The sequence below is a fragment of the Mixophyes fleayi genome, chromosome 11 (assembly GCF_038048845.1).
Source record: "Mixophyes fleayi isolate aMixFle1 chromosome 11, aMixFle1.hap1, whole genome shotgun sequence".
NCBI classification, from domain to species: domain Eukaryota; kingdom Metazoa; phylum Chordata; class Amphibia; order Anura; family Limnodynastidae; genus Mixophyes; species Mixophyes fleayi.
This window is the reverse complement of record NC_134412.1, coordinates 6196100-6222583: the sequence shown is the minus strand read 5'-3', so window position 1 is coordinate 6222583 and position 26484 is coordinate 6196100. Positions and strand designations below refer to the sequence as shown.

The 26484-nt window shown below is 41.7% G+C and overlaps 1 protein-coding gene across 1 annotated transcript in view; it reads left to right on the top strand.

Moving 5' to 3' along the window:
• Positions 1 to 3616: 3616 nt before the first annotated feature.
• Positions 3617 to 26484, top strand: part of LOC142107441 (IgGFc-binding protein-like) — a 54558-nt gene continuing 31690 nt past the window's right edge. Inside the window, exons 1-10 of the mRNA XM_075190875.1 lie at positions 3617 to 3950; positions 4707 to 4923; positions 5364 to 5884; positions 10956 to 11296; positions 14161 to 14253; positions 15629 to 16202; positions 18555 to 19150; positions 21969 to 22539; positions 22629 to 23218; positions 25721 to 26288. Coding sequence (XP_075046976.1) covers positions 3617 to 3950; positions 4707 to 4923; positions 5364 to 5884; positions 10956 to 11296; positions 14161 to 14253; positions 15629 to 16202; positions 18555 to 19150; positions 21969 to 22539; positions 22629 to 23218; positions 25721 to 26288 — 4405 coding nt within the window. The remainder of the gene's footprint in view (positions 3951 to 4706; positions 4924 to 5363; positions 5885 to 10955; positions 11297 to 14160; positions 14254 to 15628; positions 16203 to 18554; positions 19151 to 21968; positions 22540 to 22628; positions 23219 to 25720; positions 26289 to 26484) is intronic.

Here is a 26484-nt window from a genome sequence, read left to right as displayed (position 1 = left end):
AGCGCCAAGATAATCGAGGGTTTTTTTCCTAGCATTAAATATATGGATAAGGTCAACGGCTCTCCTCTTGTTATCCCTAGCTTGCCTGCCGGGGATAAAACCAACCTGATCATAATGGATTAGAGAGGGGAGTACAGAGTTAAGTTGGTTGCCGAGAATTTTGGCATAGAGTTTAACATCGTTATTAAGCAGGGATATCAGGCGGTAGCTAGCACAATTATGGACATCCTTTCCCTCTTTATAAATCAGAGAAATCTTTGCTTCCAAGGACTCTTTAGGCCAAGGGGCTCCTTTAAGGATGGAATTAAAAAGGGTGCACAAACGGGGGACTAGCTGAACTGCAAACCTCTTATAGTAAGCTCCCGAGAACTCATCAGGCCCCGGTGCCTTGCCGGCTTTCTGCGCCTTAACAAACCTGTTCAACCTCGTCTGAGGTTATGCACTCACTAAGACGGGTAGCCGCCTGTCAGGATAATTTAGGAAGATGGGCATTTGACAAAAATTCCTCTATACATTCTTTTTGCTTCTGGCGGGCAGCATCATTAGAAGGTTGTGGGAGATTGTATAGTTTTAGATAGTATTTTTGGAAGGCGGAGTAATTCATATACCAGCACCCCGGAAGAGTCTCTAATGGCCAGGAGGTTACGAGCTGAGATTTTGGTACGGAGTTGGGTGGCCAAAATTTTGTCGGCCTTGTCTCCCTTTTCATAAAAACGTTGATTTAACCATTTCAACTTATTGGCTACTTAATGCGATAGCAAAAAGTTAAGTTCACCCCGTATTTTAATAATCTGTTGGAGAATTAAGGGATCTGTGTTGGCCTTATGCTGCGCTTCTAATTGTTGTAGGGAGTTAGTGAGATGAATCGTTTTAGCGAGCCTCTCTTTCCTGGCACTGGAAGCCATGGTTAGAAGATGAGCTCTAATAACAGCCTTATGGGCATTCCATAGGGTTGTGGGTAAGATGTCTGGGGAATCGTTAGTTTCGAAATATTCGGATAGTAGGGATTTGAGATGAGTCACCGTATTACTATCATGAAGCAGAGATTCGTTAATCCTCCACGTAAAGGAGGAGGGGCGCAGTGCTAGTGAGGAAAGGTCCGAGGAAATCGGGGCATGGTCCGACCATGTAATTGGGTGAATGTGGGAATTAAGGAGTTTAAGGGTGAGGTCATGACTGAGCAGGATCATGTCGATTCTGGAGTATGTATTATGTACAGGGGAATAGTAAGAATAGTCCTGGGCAAGGGGGTCAGAAATGAGCCACAAATCGTACAGGTTATGCAGCTTTAAAAAATCCTGTAAGGCCTTAGAGTTCAACCTGTCTCTCCTGTCGGAAAGGGCATTTGGGGAAGTAGATCTATCTAAGGAAGGAGTGAGGAACGCATTAAAGTCCCCTGCGACTATCCGTTCCCCTCTACGGACCCGAGATAGCAAAGTGCCTAGTCGCTTAAAGAATTTATGTTGGTCTTTGTTAGGGGCGTAAATATTGACCGAGGTGCAGGGCAGATTAGGATGAGAAATCTACCCTCCTTATCGCTATGTGTATCCTATAAGTCAAAATGAAGGTGACGCACAAATAGAATAGCCACCCCGCGTCTCTTCTGAGTATAGTTGCATGCATGAAAAGTAATAGGAAAGTGTTTGGACCTGAGATAAGGGTGTAAATGTTTAACAAAGAGGGTCTCCTGAAGGAAAACTAGATCCCCCTTAAGAGCCTGCAGGGATGTATAAAGTTTGCCTAGTTTTTGGGGGGAGTTAAGTCCCTTTACATTGAAGGATGTAAGGCGGAGAGTCATAAGAAAGTTAGGGTCGGAGGTATAAATGAGAGAGACAGGAGCTGAATAGCATGGAGCTTACATTCTGAGGAGATAGGACAACATGACGACCCGGGGGAAAAAGGTGTGGAAGGGATGTTGAGGAACAGAGGAGGACAGGTCGGGTGTGGTGCAGAACACCCGCCTACAGAGCTGGTAGGGAGAGGGGAGCGATACTCTTGGTATCTGGGGACTAGCTGAGAGCAGAAGGCTCTAAGGGGGACGTGACTAGCTGACATAAGTCAGGTGACACGACAGAGGGATGCTGACAGGGGGGGGAGGAGGCGTAGCATGTCTCCAGTGGGCTCATGGGGGAGGGGGTACATGTCCGGAACAGTTCAGTGAAAGATGAAAACAGCAGGCAAGTACAACGGTGCAACTGCAAAACATACCATTGGGGTCCAATTCTCAAGTATAACAATCAGAGAAGAGAAAGAGAGAAAGGCACTCGGTCTTGAGCAAAAGAGAAAACAATAGCATACACTAAAATGCAATGTAGAAATAAAAACAAAAATTGAACGACAATATAAATAGAAGTAAACAGGCCTGCATGCTGATGAAGAAAGAACGGGAAGGCCAGAAGAGGCGGAAAACTTGGAAGGCCTCAGTCTCGATGAACAGCCTATAATAAGGAAAATAGAGAGAAAAAAAAGACACAACCAAACCATAACATCTAAACAGTGCAAACTTTGGTTAGCCAACATCAGGACAGAGCAGGCCTGCTGTATGGTGGGCTCCAGGAGTATATAGGGACGCGCTCTAGAATTGCCTTCACAGGTGAGAAAAACAGAGAGTCACGGCATTAAGAGTCAGGCCTGTGTGAGGCGGACGGACTTCCGGACGCGAACCATTCACTTCTAGGAGCTCTTTGAGGTTGAGGGGTAGCTGAGGCGGACTCTGAGCCAGATGATTGCGAGGCACCAGGGGTAGGCCCTGGGGCAATGCCCAGGCGCTGGAGAAGGACCTGAGATTCGGGGAGGGATCTTGCAGAGACTTGACGTTCTTCATGCCAGAGGAAGAGACGGAAGGGGAAGCCCCATCTGTACCGCATATTACGGGCTCTCAGGATCTGCGTCACTGGGGCTAACTCCCTGCGTCTGGCTAGAGTAACCGGCGAGAGGTCCTAAAAGATCTGCAGAGTATGGCCTTCATACGTGAGAGTGGGCAGCTTTCTGGTGCCTCGTAGGATCATCTCCTTCGTTGTGAAAAAATGCAGGCGCAGGATAACATCTCTAGGTTGGTTTTGGTCGGGCATCCTGGGTTTTAGTGCCCTATGAGCTCTGTCCAGCAGCAGATGTTCCTCCAGGACCTCAGGAGCAAGCTGAGAGAAAAGCTTCTTAAGGTATAGGTCAAGATGCGGAGCTCGACCGACTCAGGTATGCCCTTGATACGTAGATTGTTCCATCTGGCCCGGTTGTCCATGTCCTCCTGATGTTCCTGGACTGAGGCCAGGTCATTACGGATATGCCGGATGTCTTCCTCCATTCCAGTCTGGGAGGTCACAACCGTCTCCAATCTCTTTTCCACCTCATCAGTACGATTCCCAATAGAGGTCACTTCTGCTCGCAGTGAATGAAGAGCAGATTGTACTTCCGAGTGTACAGACGACTTGAGCTCCTTCATTTCTTTAATTAGGGTCATGAAGTCCCGCCTAGTGATAGGAGCCTTGTCGTCTTCTTCATCAGAGTCAGACTCAGTGGAGGTATGTGGAGAGTCCGTTCTCTCAGGGCGGGAGGCCGGAGTCTTCTGCTTGCAAAATACTGAGGAAGGCCTTTAGAGTGGGGTTTCTTGCAATTAGGCATGGTGAAAGAGGAGATAATTAGAGGAGATAAGGCTTGCCAGGCAGCAGATCCGTGGTGCCGTGTGAGAGTAAAATGCAATGAGCGAGCCCACATGGATGAGGAGACTTACAGACACATTGAACAGTACATTAACATAGAGGAAGCTCCTCCCCCTGACAGCATATGGTGGATTTTTAGGTCATTTGGAGCCTGCAGGAACAAAGGGGTTGCGGCTCCTTGTAGATGGTGTGAAGTGCGTCACAAATTAAATCGAAGAAACAATATAGTGAGAGTGCAGTTGTCACTAAAGAAGAGTAGAATTTTGCACAGAGATAAAGTTAGTGACTATGTTGGTAAAGGCTGCAATACTTAGGATTGGACACTTGGGGGCAGTGTTTTGTTAGTTATGTGAGGCTGTAAACACTCCAGCACACAGATTCTTCACTATACTGGGGCCGTATAGCAGTGAACTGTCTTGGGCAGCTATCAAGTGTGGTGAGGAATAAAAGAAAAGATTCAGCTTCTCACCAGCGCAGCAGACCAGAAGAAACGACCACACCGCCCAGGGATGGCCTGACAGGGACCCTCCAGGTAAGTAGCACTCTGGGTGCCTCTGGGCTGGGGTTGCAGAGTTTTCCCCCTTGGTGGATCTTCCTGTCGGAGGGCGCAGGAGCGGGTGGGGGTAGAGGAGTATCTCTCTCAGCAGAGCCTAGGTAAACGTAGGAGTGGGGTTCAGGGTATCGCCGCCGGAGCCCGGTGGTGTGCTCTGTCATTTGGTAGCTCTATATGCGGGACTCTCCCGCCGACGGGACCAGAGGTGCAGGCACTCTTTCCACGCACCGTCCCCATGCACCTGGCAATCTGATCCCCAGTCTGCTGCCCTGTGTAGGCCGCGGGTCTTCCCAGTGGTCCAGACGACTTTTGCGGGGCCTGAATCAATGCCGCTGGGCTTGACGAGTCAGGAGAAACTGGATTAGGCACTTTTATTAGTGGGGGGAGCCCTGTAATTAGCCAGCTAAACCCCCGAATTGGCGGATCTGTGGTGAGTCGCGTCTGCCTAGTATGACCGCCAGGTCATGCCCCCGTCGATGCGTTCTTTAACGCTTTAGGCCTACTATATGATGATCCTGATAGATTGGCTTTGGCCGAGGCTCATCTCTGGGCTCTAAAACAGGGCAGGCGCCCTGCTAAAGAATTCTGTGCCGAATTCAGGCGTTGGTCCACCGACAGTGAATGGAATAATCCTGCGTTACGCAGCCAACTCCGCTTAGGTCTCTCAGAGCAGATCAAGGATGCATTAGTTCAGTATCCTTCGCCAACATCGTTGTAAGATCTCATGCAACTCGCCATTAAAATCCATAAGCGAATCAGGCAGAGGAAGGCGGAGAGAGTGATGCCGTCTGGTTTACTGCCAGTATTTACCTCAGCACCATTGGATCCAGAAGAACCGATGCAATTAGGATCGTATCGTCTCTCAGCAGAGGAAAAGGCCAGAGGGCGGACTCATGGCTTGTGTCTCTACTGTGGTACCAAGGGACATTTCTCTTGTTCCTGCCCCGCCAAGTTGGGAAAAGATTTGGCCTAGGAGATAAAGAGGGGGTTCACCTAGGTCTTTAGATCATCTCCTCTAAAAATGCCTTTTAGATTCCCGCCCACATCACCTGTGGGGCTCATTCTGTTAACATTTCAGCTTTTGTTGATAGCGGTGCCGCCGGGAACTTTCTTGATATGGAATTCACTAAGTCTTCTGGAATTCCTCTCTGCAGTATCAATCCAGTTATCACTGTATGTGGTCTAGATGGAGAATTTCTTTCAGGTGGCAAGGTCCTGTATGAAACCCCACCATTACATCTAACTGTGGGAACTCTCCATTCAGAATTTCTGACCTTCTACATGATTAACTGTCCATCTGTACCAGTGATCTTAGGACATCCCTGGCTGCAACTACATAATCCGGTAATTGATTGGACACAAGGGGAGATTACCCAGTGGAGGTCTCCTTGTTCACAGACTTGTTTGAAGTTGACTCTTCGGATCTTACAGCCTGTTTCACTGCTACTAACTCCGCAATACCAAGAATTCTGGGACGTCTTCTCTAAGAAAGCATTTGACACCTTACCTCCTCATAGGGAATACGATTGTGCCATCAAATTAATTCCGGGCGCTAAATTACCTAAAGGGAGGCTATATTCCCTCTCCAGTCCTGAAACCCGAGCCATGCAGGATTATGTCAAAGAAAACCTTCAGAAAGGCTTCATTAGACCTTTAAAATCCCAAGTGGGAGCTGGTTGCTTCTTTGTTTCCTAGAAAGATGGTGGACTCCGTCCCTGCATAGACTTGAGGGGCCTTAACAAGATCACTGTCAAAAATACGTACCCTCTTCCTCTCATCTCGGTCCTGTTTGACCAACTCAGAGGTGCTACCATCTTCACCAAAATTGACCTTTGTGGGGCATACAATCTCATCCGCATCAGAGAAGGAGATGAGTGGAAAACGGCCTTCAATACTCAGTCCGGCCACTATGAGTATTTAGTTATGCCATTCGGTCTTTGTAACACACCAGCAGTCTTCCAGGATCTTATTAATGATGTTCTTCGGGAGTTCCTTGATCAGTTTGTGGTGGTATACTTGGATGACATTCTGATATACTCGCAGTCCGTGTCGCAACATTGACTCCATGTTCAACAAGTACTCCGTAAATTACGGGATCATCACTTATTTGCCAAGCTGGAGAAATGCAAGTTTGAAGTCCAAAGTGTATCGTTCCTTGAGTATATCATATCTTCATCTGGTTTTTCCTATGGACCCCAAGAAAGTACAAGCTATCCTTGACTGGGTGCAACCTGTTAATCTAAAGGCCGTACAAAGGTTCCTGGGCTTCGCTAATTATTACCGAAGATTTATTCGAAGTTTCTCTGATTTGGTAGCCCCCATTGTTGCCCTCACTAGATAAGGGGCAGATCCGGGCAACTGGTGTCCAGAAGCTATCAGTTCCTTTAAGGCTTTGAAACAGGCATTCATCTCCGCTCCGGTTTTAAGGCATCCTAATCTTTACTTGCCTTTTGTTATAGAAGTTGATGCCTCTGACGTTGGTGCTGGCGCTGTACTCTCTCAAAAGGATCTTGTTAACCAGAGATTGTTTCCTTGCGCATTCTTCTCTTGGAAATTCGCTTCCGCAGAGGCCAACTATGATGTTGGTAATCGAGAACTTTTGGCCATCAAATGGGCTTTTGAAGAATGGTGTCATTGGCTAGAAGGAGCGATCCATGTTATCTCGATCATTACTGACCATAAGAACCTTCAATATATCGAATCAGCGAAACAACTGAACCCAAGGCAAGCCCGTTGGTCATTGTTTTTGACGCGCTTCCGTTTTACTATCAGTTATAGACCAGGTTCTAAGAACACTAAGGCTGATGCCTTGTCTAGAAGTTTTTCCTCCCATCATGCACCAGCTCCCAAACCACTGCCGATTCTACCATCTACAATCATTCATGCCGGTTTAGCCCAGGATCTGACTTCAACTCTTCACAGATTTCAGAAATTGCCCCCCCACTGGAACACCTGCGAACCGCTTATTCGTTCCGGTTCACCTTCAAAAGGCTGTCCTCCCTGAGGCACATGATCATAAAACTGCAGGACACCCAGGTATCTCTAAAACTACTGAGAACCTTTCACGTTCAGTTTGGTGGCCAACTATGTACTCTGATGTCCAAGATTATGTTATGTCCTGTGAAGTCTGTGCCAGGAACAAGACTCCTAGAAATTGTACTTACGGTCAGCTTACGCCCTTGTCTGTCCCTTCTAGACCGTGGACACACTTGTCAATGGATTTCATCGTGGAGCTTCCTGTCTCAGCAGGCTACAATACTATTTGGGTAGTGGTTGAGCGCTTCAGTAAAATGGCCCATTTCATACCGCTAACCAGACTTCCTAGTGCTTAGACTTTGGCCTCACTTTTTGTTCAACACATTTTCCGACTCCATGGTTTACCGGTAGATATTATTTCTGACCGTGGTTCTTAGTTTGTGGCTCAATTCTGGAGATCCTTTTGTTCTCTCGGAACAAATATCAGCCTCTCCTCAGCATACCATCTACAATCCAATGGACAAACGGAGAGGGTCAATCAGTCCCTGGAACAATTTTTACGTTTATATACTTCTGAGTTTCACAACAACTGGTCAGCATTACTACCCTGGGCGGAATTCGCATACAACAATTCCTGCCATTCTTCTACTTGTATGTCACCATTTTATTGTAATCTCGGTTTCCATCCCAGATCTAACTCCTTGGCTATTCTTAATTCTTCTGGGCTCCCAGGCATACATTCTACAGCTACTGCACTGAAGAGCATCTGGAAAAAAAGTCCATGCTGCCTTAAAATGAGCCTCATTTCGATCAAAAAATTTTGCGGACCAACACCGTAGGAGCTGTTCTTTCAAAGTTGGGCAGAAGGTGTGACTCTCTACCCGGCATATCAGGCTCAGGCAACCATGTAAAAAAAACTGGGTCCTAGGTTAATTGGTCCTTTTACCATTATCAAGCAAATGAACCCAGTGGCATTTAGGTTGAAGCTCCTACGCTCCTTGAAGATTTCAAATACGTTCCAAATACGTTCCACTGCTCCTTACTCAAACCTGTAATTTTTTCTAGTAACTTCAGACGTGTCCACCCTCAGAGGCCTCATTCGGTGAATATGGAAGGATATCGAGAATTTGTGGTACACAAAATACTGGATTCCAAGAAAGTCCAGGGGCAAATTCACTTTTTAGTCCAATGGAAGGGCCGCGGTTTGGAAGAACGTGTCTGGATTCCAAGAAACCACCTTCATGCGGACAAACTCATTAAAAAATTCTTCAGGCTATTTCCCAGAAAGCCAGGGTGTCGGGGTTTCCTAACCCCTCCTCAAGGGGGGGTACTGTCCGCGACTCACTTCCTGGTCTCTCCTGCATCCCAGCCGTCACCTTGACGACCGGGACATCACTTCCGGGCAGTCATTTGACACCGCCGCGTCCCGGCAGTGAGAAGAAGCTGGGCGCATGCGCAGAGCCCCCCTTTGCTAGCCTGTGGGCTAAGTGGCAATTAGTATAAGCAGCTGCTGGGCGATGATTGTGTCAGAGCTAGGCTCTGATTAGCCTCCCTGCCGGTTATAGCGTTTCTGTTGGATTGGTGTTGTGACCTTTTGCCTGCTTACTGGATTTTGCCTTCTTGCCTGTGACCCTGATCTTTTGGCCTGTAACCCCGATTCTGCTGACCTGCTCGTGACCCTGACCCTTTGGTGTGTTTCTGACTATTCTTTTCTGCAAGTGACTCCCGACCTCGGCTTGTTCTCTGGATACGCTGTCTGCCATAACTCTCTATTCCTGGGTTCTCCGCAGCCAGTGCCCATCTCACAACCCTCCGTTTGTCTGCAGCCAAATCTGTCCCCACAACTAGGGGCAACAGTGAACACCAGACTTTTGGAGCAGACTCCGGGTTTTGTGGTACTGGCTGCAAGGGGTTCCTAACACTTGCACAATGTATTTCAGCTAAAAATATTTAAGGTATCCATTTGATCAGTGGGAGTCACTGTTTCTAATGCACATCAGATATCTAGATAGCAGCAGCCCTATTGAAGGACACTGCAAGATGGATACGAGTAAAATCACGACAAAATTACATGTGAATTTAGTTTTTGAAAATACAATCTTCAAGTTCTGCTGTTGCTTTGCCCTTCCACAGAATGACACTCCGTACAATATTTGTGAATTTTCATTTCTCAAATTCATAGTCCATATAGTTCATAAATGTAACTGACAATGATGACCTTGTCATTCTGCTTTGTGGTGTGGTTGCTGTCGGACTGGGATCAGTCAAAGTCAACGCAAGGGGACAAAAGGTGCAAAATTTCAGTCAAATGTGGAATGAGACTCTTTTTAGAACAGTTTTGAAAATTTTGTTCATCTCTACTCATTGGCTTAAAAGAGAAAGCGATGCATTTCTAGACTGTACTATATTCATTTTATGTTCAATAAAATAAACGGAAGCATTTAAGTAAATTGTTTGAAACTCACAAACATCTTCTATCAGTTTAGATGGTGATGGTTCAATAATGTGTTGCTGAACAGTTGATATAATGAAGTACATTTTTTGGTTTACAAACTGTACCACTGATAAAATATTTTATTATAATAAGCAATCTGCCTGTAATCCTTTTGGGGGGAAAAAGGACATAACTCATATTCATAATTAAGACTCGCTCTTTGCGGTGCCCTGATGCAAAGGAAACACCGGGCAACCTGCCAGCTACTAATCAATACATTATAGTTATTAAGTTCTTTGAAGTTATACCACACATGGGGGTAAATGTATCATACCCCGGTTTTTGCAACTCGCGGGAGATCGGCGTCTTCCCTTTACAAGGCAGCGCCGCTTTAAATTTAAGCTGCGAAGACGCCGATCTCCCGCGAATTGCAAAAACCGGGGTATCATACATTTACCCCATGGAGTGCAACCACTACTAACCAGTACGGTACAGTTCTGCCATGCTCTGATTAAAGCCAAGTTACTTGGTATTAATTAGTAGCTACATGGCCAAAAACTTTGTCATGTTTTTTTTGTCATGAATATGAATGGGACTATTAAATTGGTAAGAAAGAAGCAGTATGTAGACACAGAACAAACCGCAGTATACACACAAGCATATGTGCAATGTAAGGTCAAATCAGAAAACATAAAAAAAAACAGTATATTCATTAATAAAAATATGGATATGCAAAAAGTTTTAATTTTTGTATTAACATTAAATACATAAATATTTTAATGTGTACAGTACATACAATGCGTGTTATAGTCTATATTACTTGCATAGGTATCTACATCTAAGTAGAGCGCGCAAGCAGGTAAACATCTCATTAGAATACTTGGCCTATATTAAACTGCCCCTTACCTCCCCTGTTCCACCTTAAAATGAACCAATATGTCACTGCCGATTGTTCCACCTGCACTGGAGTCAATAATTTCTAATATGAGGAGTGTTGTTGCTGAGATTAGTGAGATTAGTGAGAAATGCAGAATATAAAATATTGTACTTCTAATATTGTCATTAAGAATATTGCCTTATCACATTGGTTAGAATTTTAACTCCAGAGGGCAAATGTATCCAGCTGAGAGTTTCCGGCAGGTTTGAAAAGTGGAGATGTTGCCTATAGCAACCAGATTCTAGTTATTTATTTAGTGCATTTTTACAAAATGACAGCTAGAATATGATTGGTTGCTATAGGCAACTCCACTTTTCATACCCACCCGAAACTCGCAGCTTGATACATTTACCCACAGGAATTATATGTTCGCTAACTATCTTAATGTTTCTTCCTCAGCTAATTCCATGTTACCTTGTGACTCTGTAAAATGTCGAGCTAGAGAAACATGTCAGATGTCAAGAGGAAAGCCCAAATGTCACCCCCTGTTTAATGCCTATTGCTATGTAACTGGTGACCCCCATTATCGGACTTTCGATGGGAAATACTACGACTTCCAAGGCACCTGTACTTATACCATAGCCAAGAGTTGTGGTAAAGACAGCAGCCTCCCAAAATTCAATATTCAGGCCAAGAATGAGAATCGTGGGAACACTCAAGTTTCCTATGTCAGTTTTGTGACCATCCAGGTGCATGATTTTGTAATATCTCTGGTGAGATATGAATATGGCTTTGTACGGGTAAGTTTTTGCTATTGCAGACACCAATTTATATACAGTTACAATTATTTGCCATATAGAAAAACCTGTCACTGTATGACACCATTTTGTAGCATTGTAGCTTTCTTTCTCAATAGAGTGAACTGTTGGCAGGCACAAACACATAAATGCCATACAAGAGACTAAAAGAAAAATACAGCATAGCTTAGTCTAATAATACATAGATAGATTTAAATGTAAATCCTAGTTTGTATAGACCTTGCAGATGACCATTACAATTTTGCAGATATTGATAGCCATTAGTATAGTTGTTGTAAGGTTTATATCTAATTTTCCATTCACATAACCAAAAAAAATTAATGCATAACTTATGTTCTAGCTACTTAAAGCTCTTTGTTTGCAGTCACGTAATGTTCACAGATCAGCAGACCGTGCTGAATGAGGTGGAGGTAAAAATTTTCACTTGCAACTTCCTCTCTGCTCTCATGAGACACAAGTACACACATGGCAAAGTAACACCCTCCCTCAACACCTATTAGCATAGCATGTGCTCTAGTAGAGCTGTGTCCCAGGGTAAGAAGAGGTATGGTTGGTGAAAAAGAAGCCTAGATGGGACAAACAGTGCAATTGCATGACAGCTTGCATAAGTCTATGTATAACGTTGTTGCAGACTGCTGGCAAGCTAAAACAGGAAGAAATGAACAAACCAAATTGCAGCTGTGAATTGTGAACCACACAACAAAAATGTATGTCGCGGATAAATTAAATTAATCAATGTATTGCATTAGTACACCAACACTAATTAAAACACCATAAAGCATATATTCATATAAACAATGTGATGCCTATTATTTATACACAATTAGTTGCCTAATATTGTAATGTAAATACTACTAAAAAAGGAAAGATATAAATGTTTCCAGATTAGGGTATGTATGTCCTTATAAGTTCATCATTAGATAATACTTAGCATTCCTCCTTAGACAGGACTATATCCCACAAACCTAATTCTGATCCATGGAGTAGAAATGTTTATAGACAAAAATGTATTTGCAAAGAGCCATTCTCAGTGCCATCAAATAAAAAATGATTATGAGTGAGTATGAAGTTAATGGACTCAATAAGAAACTTCCGGGGTTAACTTCCCTTTACAATGCAGCGCCGCTTGAAATTTAATCACGGAAGAGGCTGAACACGCGGGTGTTGAAGCACCCGCAGATTGATACATTTACCCCCTGGTGTCTTTCAAGACCCCACACCCAGTAGACAAAAGTCCTTCTAATCACATCCACACCTTTGTCATGAGGGATGTTCATGTAAAGGGCCTTGACATCTAATGTCAAAAAGGCAAATTCTTCTTGCCAAACAATATCTTTAAGAAGGATCAATAAATGCATCGCGTACCAGATGTGTGATCTCAGCGAGACTACCAGAGGTTGTAGAAAATAATCAAAGTAACTGGACAAATTAGAAGTGTTTTGCTCCCTAGATAATGGTCCTCCCTAGGGGTGTTGAAAAGTGCTTATGGATTTTGGGTAAATGATAGTAGATAGGAGTGACAGGGTGTTAAACTTACAAAAACTTGGGAGGAGGGGCCATGAAGCTGCTACAGGATCACTATAATGAGTCTGAATTTACTTACTAAGTGATATCTGTGTTTGCAGTTGAATCATCCAACTGGATAAACGGTAAACCCACTGATGTGATTTAATATCACATGTTTTCAAAAGACCAATACATCGAATGAGAATCATGGTGCAAGTGGCTTTTTATATTGCTTATCGGCTGAGGATGGCTCTTTACAAATATATTTATGTCTATAAACATTTCTACTCCATTAGTCTGGATCACAATTAGGTTTGTGGGCTATAGTCCTGACTAAGGAGGAATGCTATGTATTATGTAATGATGAACTTTTAAGGACATACATACCCTAATCTGGCTATATCTTACCTTTTTTTAGCAATATTTACATTACAATATTAGGCATCCAATTTTGTATAAATAATAGGCATCAAATTGTTTATCTGAGTATATGTTTTATGGTGTTTTCATTAGTGTTGGTGTACTAATAAAATAAATTGATTGATTTAATTTATCTGTTACTTACATGTTTGTTTTCTGGTTCACAATTCACAGCTTCAACATGGTTTGTACATTTTTTTTATCTCTTGGGGGATTGCAGACTACCGCAGCTGATTGTGTTCTGAACCATAGTCTGTTAAGCGCCAGGAGATAGTGTGTGTTTTTAGTTTATTTATTAAACAGGAAGAAGGCTATTATTCCTGTAAAGGAATACAATAGGGCAAGACAATTAACAAGAGGTCACACAGTAAACTTTATCTAAAAATTAATTGTGCTCATAGTATAAATATATTAAGGTTTTACTTTGCTTCTGATACATTCCCTTTAAAGTTTAGTTGAACATTACATTATAAACCTTTTATTTTTTTAATTGACTAATAAAACCAACATGAGGAAAAAATGGTATGTAGTGATATACTAAGCTATTTTTTCTAATAAGTTTTGTTTTACTCTGGGTATAAAAAAAATATACAAAGATACAAAGACAAACCATTGAAATATAACTAAATAAGGTTGGTCACAAACAACAAGCAAAGCACGTTACTTCATAGTTGTGTACAGTGAGTAAAGACCCAAAATTAGGGAAAACAGAGGTAGAGGATGGACTTACCAAAAAGGACGGTTAAGGGAGGGGACATGAGGGGACGGAGCAGTTAGGGAAGGAAACCAGTACATCACAATTTGCAATTAGCAGGTCGAAGAGGATAATGCTAAAAAATGATTAGAGTTGGATGTAATTTATGTCAAAATCAGACATAAATTGTGTCCAAAAAAAAGCTTGTTTTGTAAATTGTGCCAAGCTCCAAGCAAGGGATGAAGATGTGAGAGAGATAGTTTCTATAAGAGAGAAGAGAATGGACCTCATCCCCAGAGACAGGAGGAAAGGACACATGGTGAGTTGGGGGGGAGTATGGGCCTTATAAGAGGGGAAAAGTGCCAACTTCTAAGGTGAAGTGGGTGGTAAAATCTTTGATGATAACAGATGAGGAGAGATTGAAGGGACAAAGGATTGAGATGAAGGTAGAAAAAACTCAACAGGAACTGAAGGATTGTGTAGAAATAAAAAAAACGACAGAAGTTAGTTTAGAAAGGCAGACAGAGGGCAGAGCTTTAGGATAGAAAGATGAGGATGAATGTAGAAAGTCAGTGTGAGAACAAGATTTCCTAGAGTGATGCTCAGCAATGCCAGCAATATTTTGCATTTAACGTGTCTATTTGTAGTGCCATGCTGGGGTTAGAGAAGCTAAGAGCAGTGTCTGGAGTGGCAGAGTTTAAGGCAGTAGTTAGAGTGCTGTTGTAGAGGGAGACTGCCTGATTGGTGAAAGCAATGAAGTTAAACGGGAGAGTAGTTTGTCAAGTGTAGAAGGAAAGATGGCAGGATCAGATCATGAAGATTACTGGTGAGCGTAGATTTAGATGATAGGAAAGGGGCAGGAGGTGATAAATAGAGAGGTCCTCGAACGCAAAGAAGGATATTAAGGGTCAAGAGAAATTACCTAAAAAGTGTAGCAGGCAACAAGCAGGAAACCCACTAACCTCCAGATTTGGCAGTGTGGTAGAATGAGAGATCCCCATAAGAGAGAGCAGCAGGAGTGGTTGTATCAGGAGAGGAAAGCCAGTTTTCATTGAAAGCAAGGAATTTAAAGGGAGTTGGAAAAGAAAAGATAGTGAAGGGAGGCCAGTTTATTGCAGACCAGGTTGGTACTCCAGACACAGGAGACAGGGGAAAGGGAAGTGGGGAGATGTGCAGGTGGTTGGCAGGACTGCTGGACAGGAAGGTAGGGGTGAGGTTTGGTATTGATGGGGAAATAGCTGGAGCAGAGATTGAGGATATGACAGGGCCAGCATTCAGAGAGATTTCCCCAACAAATAGGAGTATCAGGATGTGGGAGGAAGATATGTTGGAGAGGAGTTATTAAAGGTTTGAGCAGGAGAGAGAGGAAGGAGGGTACAAGACAGGGAACATGACTAACTGAAGAGAGTGTTAGATGGCATATGAAGAACTGAGGGGGGGAGGAAGAGGTCAGTGTGGAATGGATCAGGCAATGTTTCATGTGGTAGAGGGGAGGAGATGTTTTTATCTCGTTACACACCAGGACACACTAGCTTGCAAAAGGATCTCACAAAAGCAGAGAGCACGTGTGCAACTTAAAGTGGACCAGTGTATATACCTGTACTCACTAACATGCCTCAGCATTCATTGCATTCTTTGAAAGTTGTTTTATGCTATAATATGTTCTCATTATTTAACAATATTACTCCTTCCAGCTAAATAATCAACGTCAACGCCTCCCAGTGACACTTAACAATGGTCGGGTTAAGCTCTACCAGGCTGGCATTTTCCTCAGAATTGTGACTGACTTCACCTTATTGGTCTTCTATGACTGGCACTCCTCTCTCTATATATATATTTCCAGCAGCTACTATGAAAATGTATGTGGAATGTGTGGTTACTACAATGAGAATCCTACAGATGACTTTGCTACACCAGATGGCCCTCAGGCAAATAATTTGGCTGATTTTGGCAAAAGTTGGAGAGTGGAGAATGGAGACAAGCTGTGTTGGCACAATTGCAATGGGGAGTGTAAAGTTTGCCCTGAGAATCTTCGGAAAATGTATGCACGTAACACATGGTGTGGAAGAATATCTCAATCAAACAATGGTCCATTCCGTCAGTGCCATTCCAAAATTGACCCGCAAATCTATGTAGACAACTGTGTGTATGATGTATGTCTAAATGGAGGGTCCAAACAAGTGCTGTGCCAAAACCTAGCTACTTATGCCTTATTTTGCCAGGAAAACAATATCCAGATTGAAGAATGGAGACAGCTGACCGGATGTCGTAAGTTTAAGTCTTATCTCTCTCGTGTCTCTGATGTGATATATAAACAGCTTGCTGTGAGCATTATTACTATTTGATTATATCTTGTTCAGTAAGAATGCCAATTATTTAACTTTCCAGATGTTGATAAAACTATTTGCATATTATCTTGTTTGATGTGCTGGCCTATGACTAGGAAGGATGCAAGAGATTTTGTCATGACTTTCCCTGATTGTGCCTGAAACAAGATTCTTAGAGGGAAACTCATTGAATCTCTTATACATAGCGGCACAGTAATATACAGCAGCCGTGGCGCTATCAAAGAAGCGTCTTTGACAGCCCAGCGGCTGCTTTATAGTACAGTGCTGCCAAAACTGAGCTGCTCTCGCTGTTTTATTTTTTTTGGGTGGGGGGGGAAATATCCTACGTGCGCCCCTGTACCACTTCCTATTTCAGATAAGCCATGGTCATCCATCTCAATGAATTTTATTGGGAACATAAGCCATTCTAATGGTTTTACTACCAACCAGGTGTAGTGGACTGTTTTAGTAAGATGACCCATTTTACTGCTCTTCCTTGCATGCGATCCTCAAACAACCTTGCCTCATTGTTCGCCCATAATATTTTGAGGCCAACAGAGGATCTCAAATTATTGTACAATTTGAGGTCATTCTGTTCTACACTTGGCAAAAGTTTTTCTTCAGCATACCTGCCTAAAAACTACAGGCGGATAGAAAGGATCAACCACTTACTGATACAATATCTCAGATGTTATGTCTTTCACCTTCAGAAAAATTAGGCACTTTAATTGAACTGAGGCACTCCCCTGGGCAGAATTTGCCTGTATAAAACACTATTCATGCATCATTTGGTGATTCTCTGTTCTTCTGTGTATGCAGTCAGCATCCTAGGGCCTGTTATATTGCTGATACCCAGGTCACAGAAGGTGTTGTATTCGAGGTAACCATTGTATGACTGAAAAGCATCTGGAAAACAGCTGCTTTCTCTTGTGTTGCCAGACAATCATTTTTTTTATTTTTTACAAAAACCATAGAGGGTGTAAAGACCCCCAAAAGGTGTAAATTTGTACCTAGACAAACCAAGTTGCGATGCTTTATCCAAATGCAATCTCCCCTCCTCCCCCTGCAGTTTAACATTGTTTTGCTAGCATTGCGCCTCTTCTTTCACTTGACCAACTTTTTTCAAATCCCAAAATGCCGGTCTGTAAATGAATCCTCCCATCAGGTAGACAGTAAAGATTAGAAAGCAGAAGCTCAAGTGGAAGTAGCAGGGTAGCGCTGATGAGGTACAGTGGCCTCCATATAAATAAAACTTTAAAAAATAAACTTTACTCATTTAAATAAATTTAAGTTTAAAATACAACTTTTTATACTTTATTTACTATATATATATATTTTAAATAACTTGCACTTGGAAGGCTACTTTTTAATCATAAAAAAAAATAACAAAGGGACCATGCAACCCCCCAAATAATAAAATATAATTTAATATTATTATTATTATTATTATTATTAATTATACTATATAATATTAATCGAGAACATTGGCCAATTTAAATAAAAAAAACCAGCACCATGTATTTTCTTTTTCCCTTTTTTACCACTTCAAAGAAATAGAATACAAAAAAACCAAAAGTATACTGATATTATTGTCAGAAAAATGTAAAGTACATATTTTCAAAACAAATAAGCCAGTGTCTGCCATTTATAGGTATGAATAGTTATGTAACAGTAAGATGAATAATATATTTCAAAGCATTGCACCGTCAGCTTTTTGACCAGCACCTTCATCATATCTCAGTCGGACCCTAAGCTGTGGGAGGGGCTTCGGTGGTCTGCAGTGGAGTGGGGAGTTAATACTTTATAACGGTGGAATGTTAGGTTAACAGACAACATGTTACATTCATGGTCCATATCTGACAATTTCAATGTAGTGGTTTAGTGCGCCTTCAAATCTCCACATATGAGGCCTCTACTCATACATGTGAAAAGTTAGAATTTGGTATTTAATACTAACATCAGTTCTAGATTTTCTAAAGTTCTCAAATGGGAGTTCTAATAATGATCTCTCTCAAAACAGGTTATACAGTGCCGTGTAGAGTAAAACAAATAGTATGTTTTCATTTATCAATTCAAGTAAGGGGCACATGATATAAAATCATAGTAATATAACAGCATGCAGTCGTTATCTAATTGAAGCAATATCAATATAGTACATTTCATCCACCTCTATGACATATACAATCATTTTTGAGATCATATATAAAACTTTCTTCATATCATAAACTCCATGGAAAAAAATGTAAGGACAAGCTCTTTTATTTTTTAACTTTTTTTTTTGTCCCGTTCTCAGGTTTGCTGTGCCCTGCCAACAGTCAGTACAAGCTATGTGGTGACTGTCCTCTGACGTGTAACAATGCAGCCGTACCCTCATCTTGTTCTTCATCGTGTATGGAAACCTGTCAGTGTAACAGTGGGTTTGTGCTTGACGGAGGAAAATGTATACCAAAGGAAAATTGTGGATGCATCTTTGAGGGGAAACTTTATGCCTTAAATGAAAAGTTTTATGGAGACACTAAGTGTGAGAAGCTGTGCACGTGCAACGCCGCCACCAAGACTGTGGACTGCAAAAGTTATCAGTGCAAGCTTAGCGAAATATGTTCAGTGATCGGCGGCATCCAGGACTGTTACCCAATATCCTATGGTACATGCACAGCTTCAGGTGATCCCCATTATACCACCTATGACAATGTTAAATATAACTTCCAGGGGACATGCACCTACCTGTTTTCAGGAGTCTGCAAGAATGCCAGAGATCTGGTGGACTTCCAGATCTATGTTGAGAATGAAAATAGAGGCAACAAATTGGTTTCTTACACCTCTGGATTCAAAATAGATGTGTATGGTATCAGCATAAATATCAGGCGCCAGAAACCGGGCAAGATTAAGGTTAGTTCTTCAACGTTGTCATAGTTTAAAAATTCTATAAATAAAACACTAGATCAAAGTAAAGATTATTAAAACAGCAATCCCACAGCAAAGATTTACATATTTTGTTATTCACTTAGAAAGTTAAATATATTTTATACATGAGTCTGTCCCCATACAAATCATCATTTCCTTTTCAAAATCTCCTCTGGTGCAAAATATGGCTGCCAGTTTAATTCTTTGCATACCATGTAGAGGGAGAAGAATATACTGTACACAGAGCAGGTAGAGCTCAGAGAGGTTTTCCAAAGCTTCACTACTCATGTGCTCTGTGACTGAGGTTGCCATGGTAGTCCATGACACTCTGCATAATTTTAAATCCTTAACTGGGGCTTGAAGAAACAAACCAAGGAAAATGGTAAAAATAATTTACAGCCTGTTATTGTGATGTTGAATAACACATAACACTTTATATCAGAGGTAACATTCAATGTTGTATTTCCAAAGACCAACAGTTTACAAACCACCTGTTCTCTGAAATGTAAAAAAAATGTCTCCTAAAAAGTGACTGGAGAATTGTACCATTAACGTATAATTACTTAGTGAGCTTCTCAGCAGGAATATACACCATTAAGCCACAATATTAAAACCACTGACAAAGAAAATGAATGATATTCCCTTTGTGTCGCCAAAAAATAGCTGTGATCTGTCGAGGCATAGACTCCACAAGACCTCTGAAGATGTCCTGTGGTATGTGGCACCAAGACTTTAGCAGCAGATCCCAAAAGTCCTGTAAATTGTAAGCTGGGACCTATATGCCTTGAACTTATTTTTCCAGCACATCCCACAGATGCTCAATCAGATTGAGATCTGGGGAATTTAGTCCAAATTAACACCTTGAACTCTTTGTCATGTTCCATAAACCATTCCTGAACAATTTTTGCAGTGTGGCAGGGTGCATTATCCTGCTGAAAGAGGTCACTGCCATCAGGGAATACCTTTTCCATGAAGGGTAAACTTGGTCTACATCAATGTTTAGGTAGGTGGTACGTGAATGCCAGGACCCAAGGATTCCCAGCAGAACATTGCCCAGAGTATCACACTGCCTCTGCCGCTTGCCTTCTTCCCATAGTGCATCTTGGTGCCATGACTTCCCCAGGTAAACGATGCACACACACCCGGCCATCCACATAATGTAAAAGAAAATGTGATTCATAAGACCAGACCACCTTCTTCCATTGATCCATGGTCTAGTTCTGGTGCTCACGTGCCCACTATAGGCACTTTCAGTGATGGGGTGTCAACATGGGCACTTTGACCGGTCTGCAGCTACACAGCCTCATACATAGCAAACTGCGATGCACTGTGTGTTCTGACACCTTTCTATCATAGCCAGCATTAATCTTTCAGCAATTTCTACTACAGTAGCTCTTCTGTGGGATTGGACCAGTCAGGCTAGCCTTCGCTCCCCACGCGTATCAATGAGCTTTGGGTGCCCAGGAACAAGTCTGGTGTGAGTCTCTCCCCTGGGACACTTGCTTATCCTTTTGCATGTAAGTCATGCCTCCCAACTGTCCTGATTTAGGTGGAAGATTGCTGATTAGAGGGAATTGTCACACTGTCCCATGTATAAGGACTTTTATTTAGATTCTGGGACATGTTGGAGATATGTTCCACTAAATAATGCCCTTTCATTGCCATGCATACCAGGTATATGCAGCATTAAAGGGGTCATTTTAGGGGATGGGGAAGGAGGTTTGGTTTGACCTGGTGTTTCTGGGGTGATGTGGCACAACTCCAATATGATGCGGCCATACCTCCATGTTAAGGGACAACACAGTATGTCCCAAATAAAAGTGAATAAATGTTGGGAGGTTTGAATAAGTGACACTTAGTAATTACTATTTTATGAGACCAGCAAGTGCTACAGGATTGGAATCTGCAATTAATATTCAAATAGTTGTCAACAGATAGAGGATACTGAAAGTGGCACCTGGTTAGATATGGGACATAGTGGACCAATCAGGTTCCACTTGTAGTTCGTAATTTTAAGGAATGCTACCCAGTTCCACATCCCAAGTCCATTCAGGTGCTGCCTGCTTTTTTTCAAGGGCTGATTTATGATCATGATAGAGGAGGGCAAATGCTTATCAGTAGGCAAGTGGGGTTCTCCATCAACATTTTTCTTAGTAAATAAAACATTAGAGGTAAGCTGTTTAAATGCTGTGCAATTGGTGTAAACACCTACAATTCTACTTGGCTGCATAGGAGGTTTACGGAACAAGCTGTCTGTATTCCTGGAGTAACAACCAGGCAGAGGGGGGGAGTTGCTTTTTTACTGCACTTCGCAACTGACCTCCAATTAGTTTGCTAAATTGGCCATAGCATCAGTCATTCTGTGTTTTTATTTTCACTGCGGCACCCCCACACTGAGTGGCAGCCCGTGATATGGAGAGGTTGCAGCCGTTAGCTTTTTTTGGTATTGGGCCAGGGAATGCGACACTGTGCTAAAATGTCACACCTCAGCGCCCCACTCCAAGAAAATTAGATACTACAATGCCCCATACAAGGTAAGAAGTGAAAGTGACGGGAGCAGTGACAAGGGGAGGAATGGTTACCATCAGGGTACATACACTGACCATTCACGGAGCCCATTACAAAATAACATTGTGATGATAATATGAAAGTGCTTTTATTTAATGAAAAAAAATCGCAATTTAAGTTAAAATTATGGCAGTAGATTGTTTTTTGTAGCAGTGATTGATAACCATTTCATTCATGAAAAACACATCTGAAAAAATCCTGTTTATAATGATTTTTTTTACCATTCTTCTTCCAGTTTAATGGCATTTTTACGAACCTGCCTTTCTATCCTGACAATGATAAGATCTCTATCAACAGACAGGGCTCTAATGTCATACTTCATACAATATTTGGTTTAAGAATAACCTTCAACTGGGATAGTCGAATTTCAGTCACAGTCCCACAAGCATATGCAGGAGCTCTGTGTGGTCTTTGTGGCACTTTTGATGGTAATAAGAAAAATGAATTTGTAATGAAGGATGGCAGTGTTGCTGGAAGTCCAGCAATCTTCGGGAAAAGCTGGAAAGTAAAAGACACACCTGGATGTTCGGATGATGATAATAACACAAGCTGCCCTAAACTGGCAGAGAAGGAACATTTCTACAGAGCTAGTAAAAAGGGATGTGGCATGCTAGTTGACAAAGATGGACCTTTCCATGATTGTCATCAGAAGATAGATCCCGAAGGAAGCTTTCAGGACTGTGTGTTTGACGCTTGCTTCTACAATGACAGAGAGGATATTGTGTGTAAGATCATAGCCAGCTATGTCAGCTCTTGTCAAGCAGCTGGTAAAGTTGTTTACAAATGGAGAACTGACACATTCTGCAGTAAGTATAATATCTTCATATCTTACATCTTGTATCATTTGAAATTATTTTACACTATAGTGCATTAAAGTTCTTTTTCCATTTTGCAGGCCCTAAATGTGATAACAACAGCCACTATGAGTTGTGTGTAACTGGATGTCCTCCAACATGCTTCAGTCTTTCTCCTCCTGCGGGTTGTAACACTTTATGTTCTGAGGGTTGTTTCTGTAATGATGGATTTATTCGTAGTGGAGAAGGTTGTGTACCTGTTAATCAGTGTGGCTGCACTTATGGGGGTGTATATTACAAGTCAGGTGAAAAATTCTTCCCCGATGAGCTGTGCAAACAACAATGTGAATGTACTGAGTCTGGGCAGGTTGAGTGCAAGTCTTTCACCTGCGAAGTCAATACAGAGTGTAAAGTCCTGGAAGGGGTCAGAAAATGTTACCCAATGGGTTCTGCAACTTGCTCTGCAGTGGGTGCTTCCTACTACATGTCATTCGATGGTCAGTCCTTCCAATTTCAAGGAACCTGCACCTACACGCTCACCAAGACGATCACAACTAATTCTAAGTTGGAAGAGTTTGTCATCAATGTAACAAAAGGCCTTTCTGAATTGGTTGCTCTTATCAATCTGGTTTCTATTGAAGTTTATGGATATATCTTAATTCTTCAATATAACGTGAATGATAGAATTAAGGTATGTCTGACATGGAATAATGATTAAGCCCACCTTGTATGTTTACAATAATTATATAACAGTTTACACCTACAATTGTCAATGTTACATCTTCTCCCAAAGTTCACGTTTGTTATTTCACTTTAATGTTCACCTTATTTAATTTAAATTTTAATATAACCGTAAAATTATTAGGATTCTATTTTTGTCTATTAACCTTAGCTAAACCATTCCATAATTTACTTTAAAGATAAGGACAATATTGGATCTACCTTTCTGTATGACTTTTTCTAAAAATTGATCCTAAAACAACCCTGTCCATGTTGCATTGTGTGGCAATAAGGACACATTACAGTACACGGATAGTTATTCTTTAGGTCAGACCTGGACACCCTATCTCTCTACAGTTGTTGTGAAACTACAAGCCCCAGCATCCTTTGCCAGCTGATAGACAGCCACTATCTGTTAGGGTATTCAGTGACTTGTAGTCTCACAACACCTTAAGAGCAACAGATTTTCCAGGGCTACCTTAGGTCTTCCTTTACTCATACTCAGCTTGAAAACTCTGCTATGGTGAATGTAGCATAAATACAGGAAATATTGATGCTGATTAAGTGAGAGTGTTAGGATATTTGTCTTAATCAGCAACTCACTCTATTAAACCCTTAATACCATCAGTTTTTTGCAAATTAACAGTAAGGTATAAATCGTTTTTACACCAGCATTCCACTTTTTCGGCACAATATTTCTTGTTCTGATCTACAGAGCCTTGAAAAGAACTCTGTGTGTTCCAAGTCACCAGTAGCAAATGGCACACAAGCTTTATGTCACAGCCCCTCTATAGGAATTACCTCTGTCACTTCAGTCTCAGGCCTTGTGTGGTAGGCACCTCATTTCCAACATAATATTGACTACTTAAATAATCTTGTTTTGGAGAAAAAGTCAATTTTGTCAATTAAGATCTTATTAAAGGTGAATGCAAAGGGGTGATTTCCTGAGTCACTTGTGGTCAAAACCCTGTTCCACCACAACTTGAAGGACAAGAGACAATTCATTATGGAAACTCAAAAAAAAAGGGGGCAAAAGAATGTATGTATCAGTAAATACAACCCATCTACAACTTCCAGAAACAGAAGTTAAGATATATATATATATATATATATATATATATATATATATATATATATATATAGATAGATATATATATATATATATATATATATATATAGATAGATATATATAATCTCACGCTCTCCTTGACCAACTCCAATCTAGATTTTACTCCCTCTATTTCACCAAAAGTGCCCTCCCTATGTGCACTAACGACCTTATCTTCAATAAATATAAGGGACACTTCTACCATCTTTTCCTTCTCAACGTCTCTGCTGCCTTCGATATGGTTGACCACTCCCTTCTTTTGGAAACTCTCCAATCTATAGGCCTCTGTGACACTGTCCTCACCTGGTTTTTCTCTTTCCTCACCAACTACTCCTTTTCAGTCTCTGCATCTGGCTCCACCTCCCCCCTATTACTGTCAGAGTACCCTAAAGATCAATTCTTGGCCCCTTGCTCTTCTCTCTCTACACCTCCTGCCTTGGTGACCTCATTAACTCATTTATCCTCCAGTTCCACCTGTATGCTGATAATACCCAAATCTACCTTTCTTCGCCTAGCCTCTCCCATTCCTTCATGTCTCGTGTTTCCTACTGTCTCTCGGCCATCTTATTTTGGTGCTTTCTTAAACACAGTGTTTTTTTTACCTCCAGGGCTCCCTCACCTCCCCCCTCTCTATTTTTGTAGATAGCACAACCCTCTTTTTTGTTCCTGAAGTCCACTGCCTATAAGTCATCCTCGACTGCTCCCTCTCCTTCAAACCTCACATTCACTCTTCATTATGCAATCCCTTGTAATCTCTCACCTTGATTACTGTTCTCTCTGGCATTCCCCCGCATTGTCCCTCTCATGTCTATCTGTAATGCAGCTGACTGACTTTTTTCTCCCATCGCTCTATCTCTGCTGTCCCTCTCTGCCAGTGGCTACATTGGCTCATTGTGGCTAAATTTTAACTCCTTACCATCACCTACAAAGCTCTCAACCACCCACCACATCTTCAACCTAATCTCTATCCACACTCCTTGATGCCCCTTCTAGTCTGCCAATGACCATCACCTCACTACCATACTGATTACCTCTTCCAAATTCCACCTCCAAGACTTCACCTGGGCTGCAACTCACCTGTGCAATGACCTCCCATGCCCTATCAGGTTAGCCTCTACTTTCCTAAACTTCAAGCATGCCCTTCCAACTCCTTCACTCCCCAACTTGGTACCACCTTACCAGCCTTCTAAGTAAAATATTATAATAATAATAATAATAATAATAATAATAATAATAATAATATTAGATATACAGTTTATTTTATTTTCTGCATTCAATCTATCAATATGAATTTGTTATATCAATGTTTTTCATTTTATTAATTATAATTGCATATCCACATTGTCTTTCCATTTCAACACCTAGGTCAAGGGCTCTTTCTACAACCTCCCATTAACATTGGAAGGTGGCAAGATCAGAGCTTATCAGCAAGGCAGCAGAGTCATTGTCAGCACAGACTTTGGTCTCAAAGTCAGCTATGATCTTACTTCTAATGTGGTAGTCACAGTACCAGGGAAATACAAGGGACAGTTGGGTGGACTGTGTGGCAATTACAATGGTATAATAACAGATGATTTCAAGCTACGCAACAACAACTTAGCTCCAGATGCCCGCACCTTTGGCGCAGATTGGAAAATTCCTGATGAAGTTTGTAACGATGGATGTGGAAGCGCCAATGATCCATGCCCAGACTGTGATAATAATCAAAAAAATCGTTACATGTCTAATTCTTATTGTGGATTCTTAAAAAATTCCAATTCATTAAGTTCTTGTCAGAAACAAATCAATCCTGACACTTACAGTAGCTGTATATCTGACCTGTGTACCGGTCATGGGGATCTAAGGATCCTATGTCAATATATTCAAAGCTATGTTGCCGAATGCCAAGCAGCTGGGATCACCATTCAACCATGGAGAACTGAAGCATTCTGTCGTAAGTAAGACACAACAATATATTATATACGGTATATAGTTTATTGAATCAATGCCATCAGTGTACAGAGTACTTTACAAGATTAAAAGTAACAGATAAGGGAAGAACAAAATAAGGCAAAGGATTACTCCCACCTTTTAATCTTTAAAAATGTATTTAAATGAATGTACGTGTATCGAAATCATCATATATAATA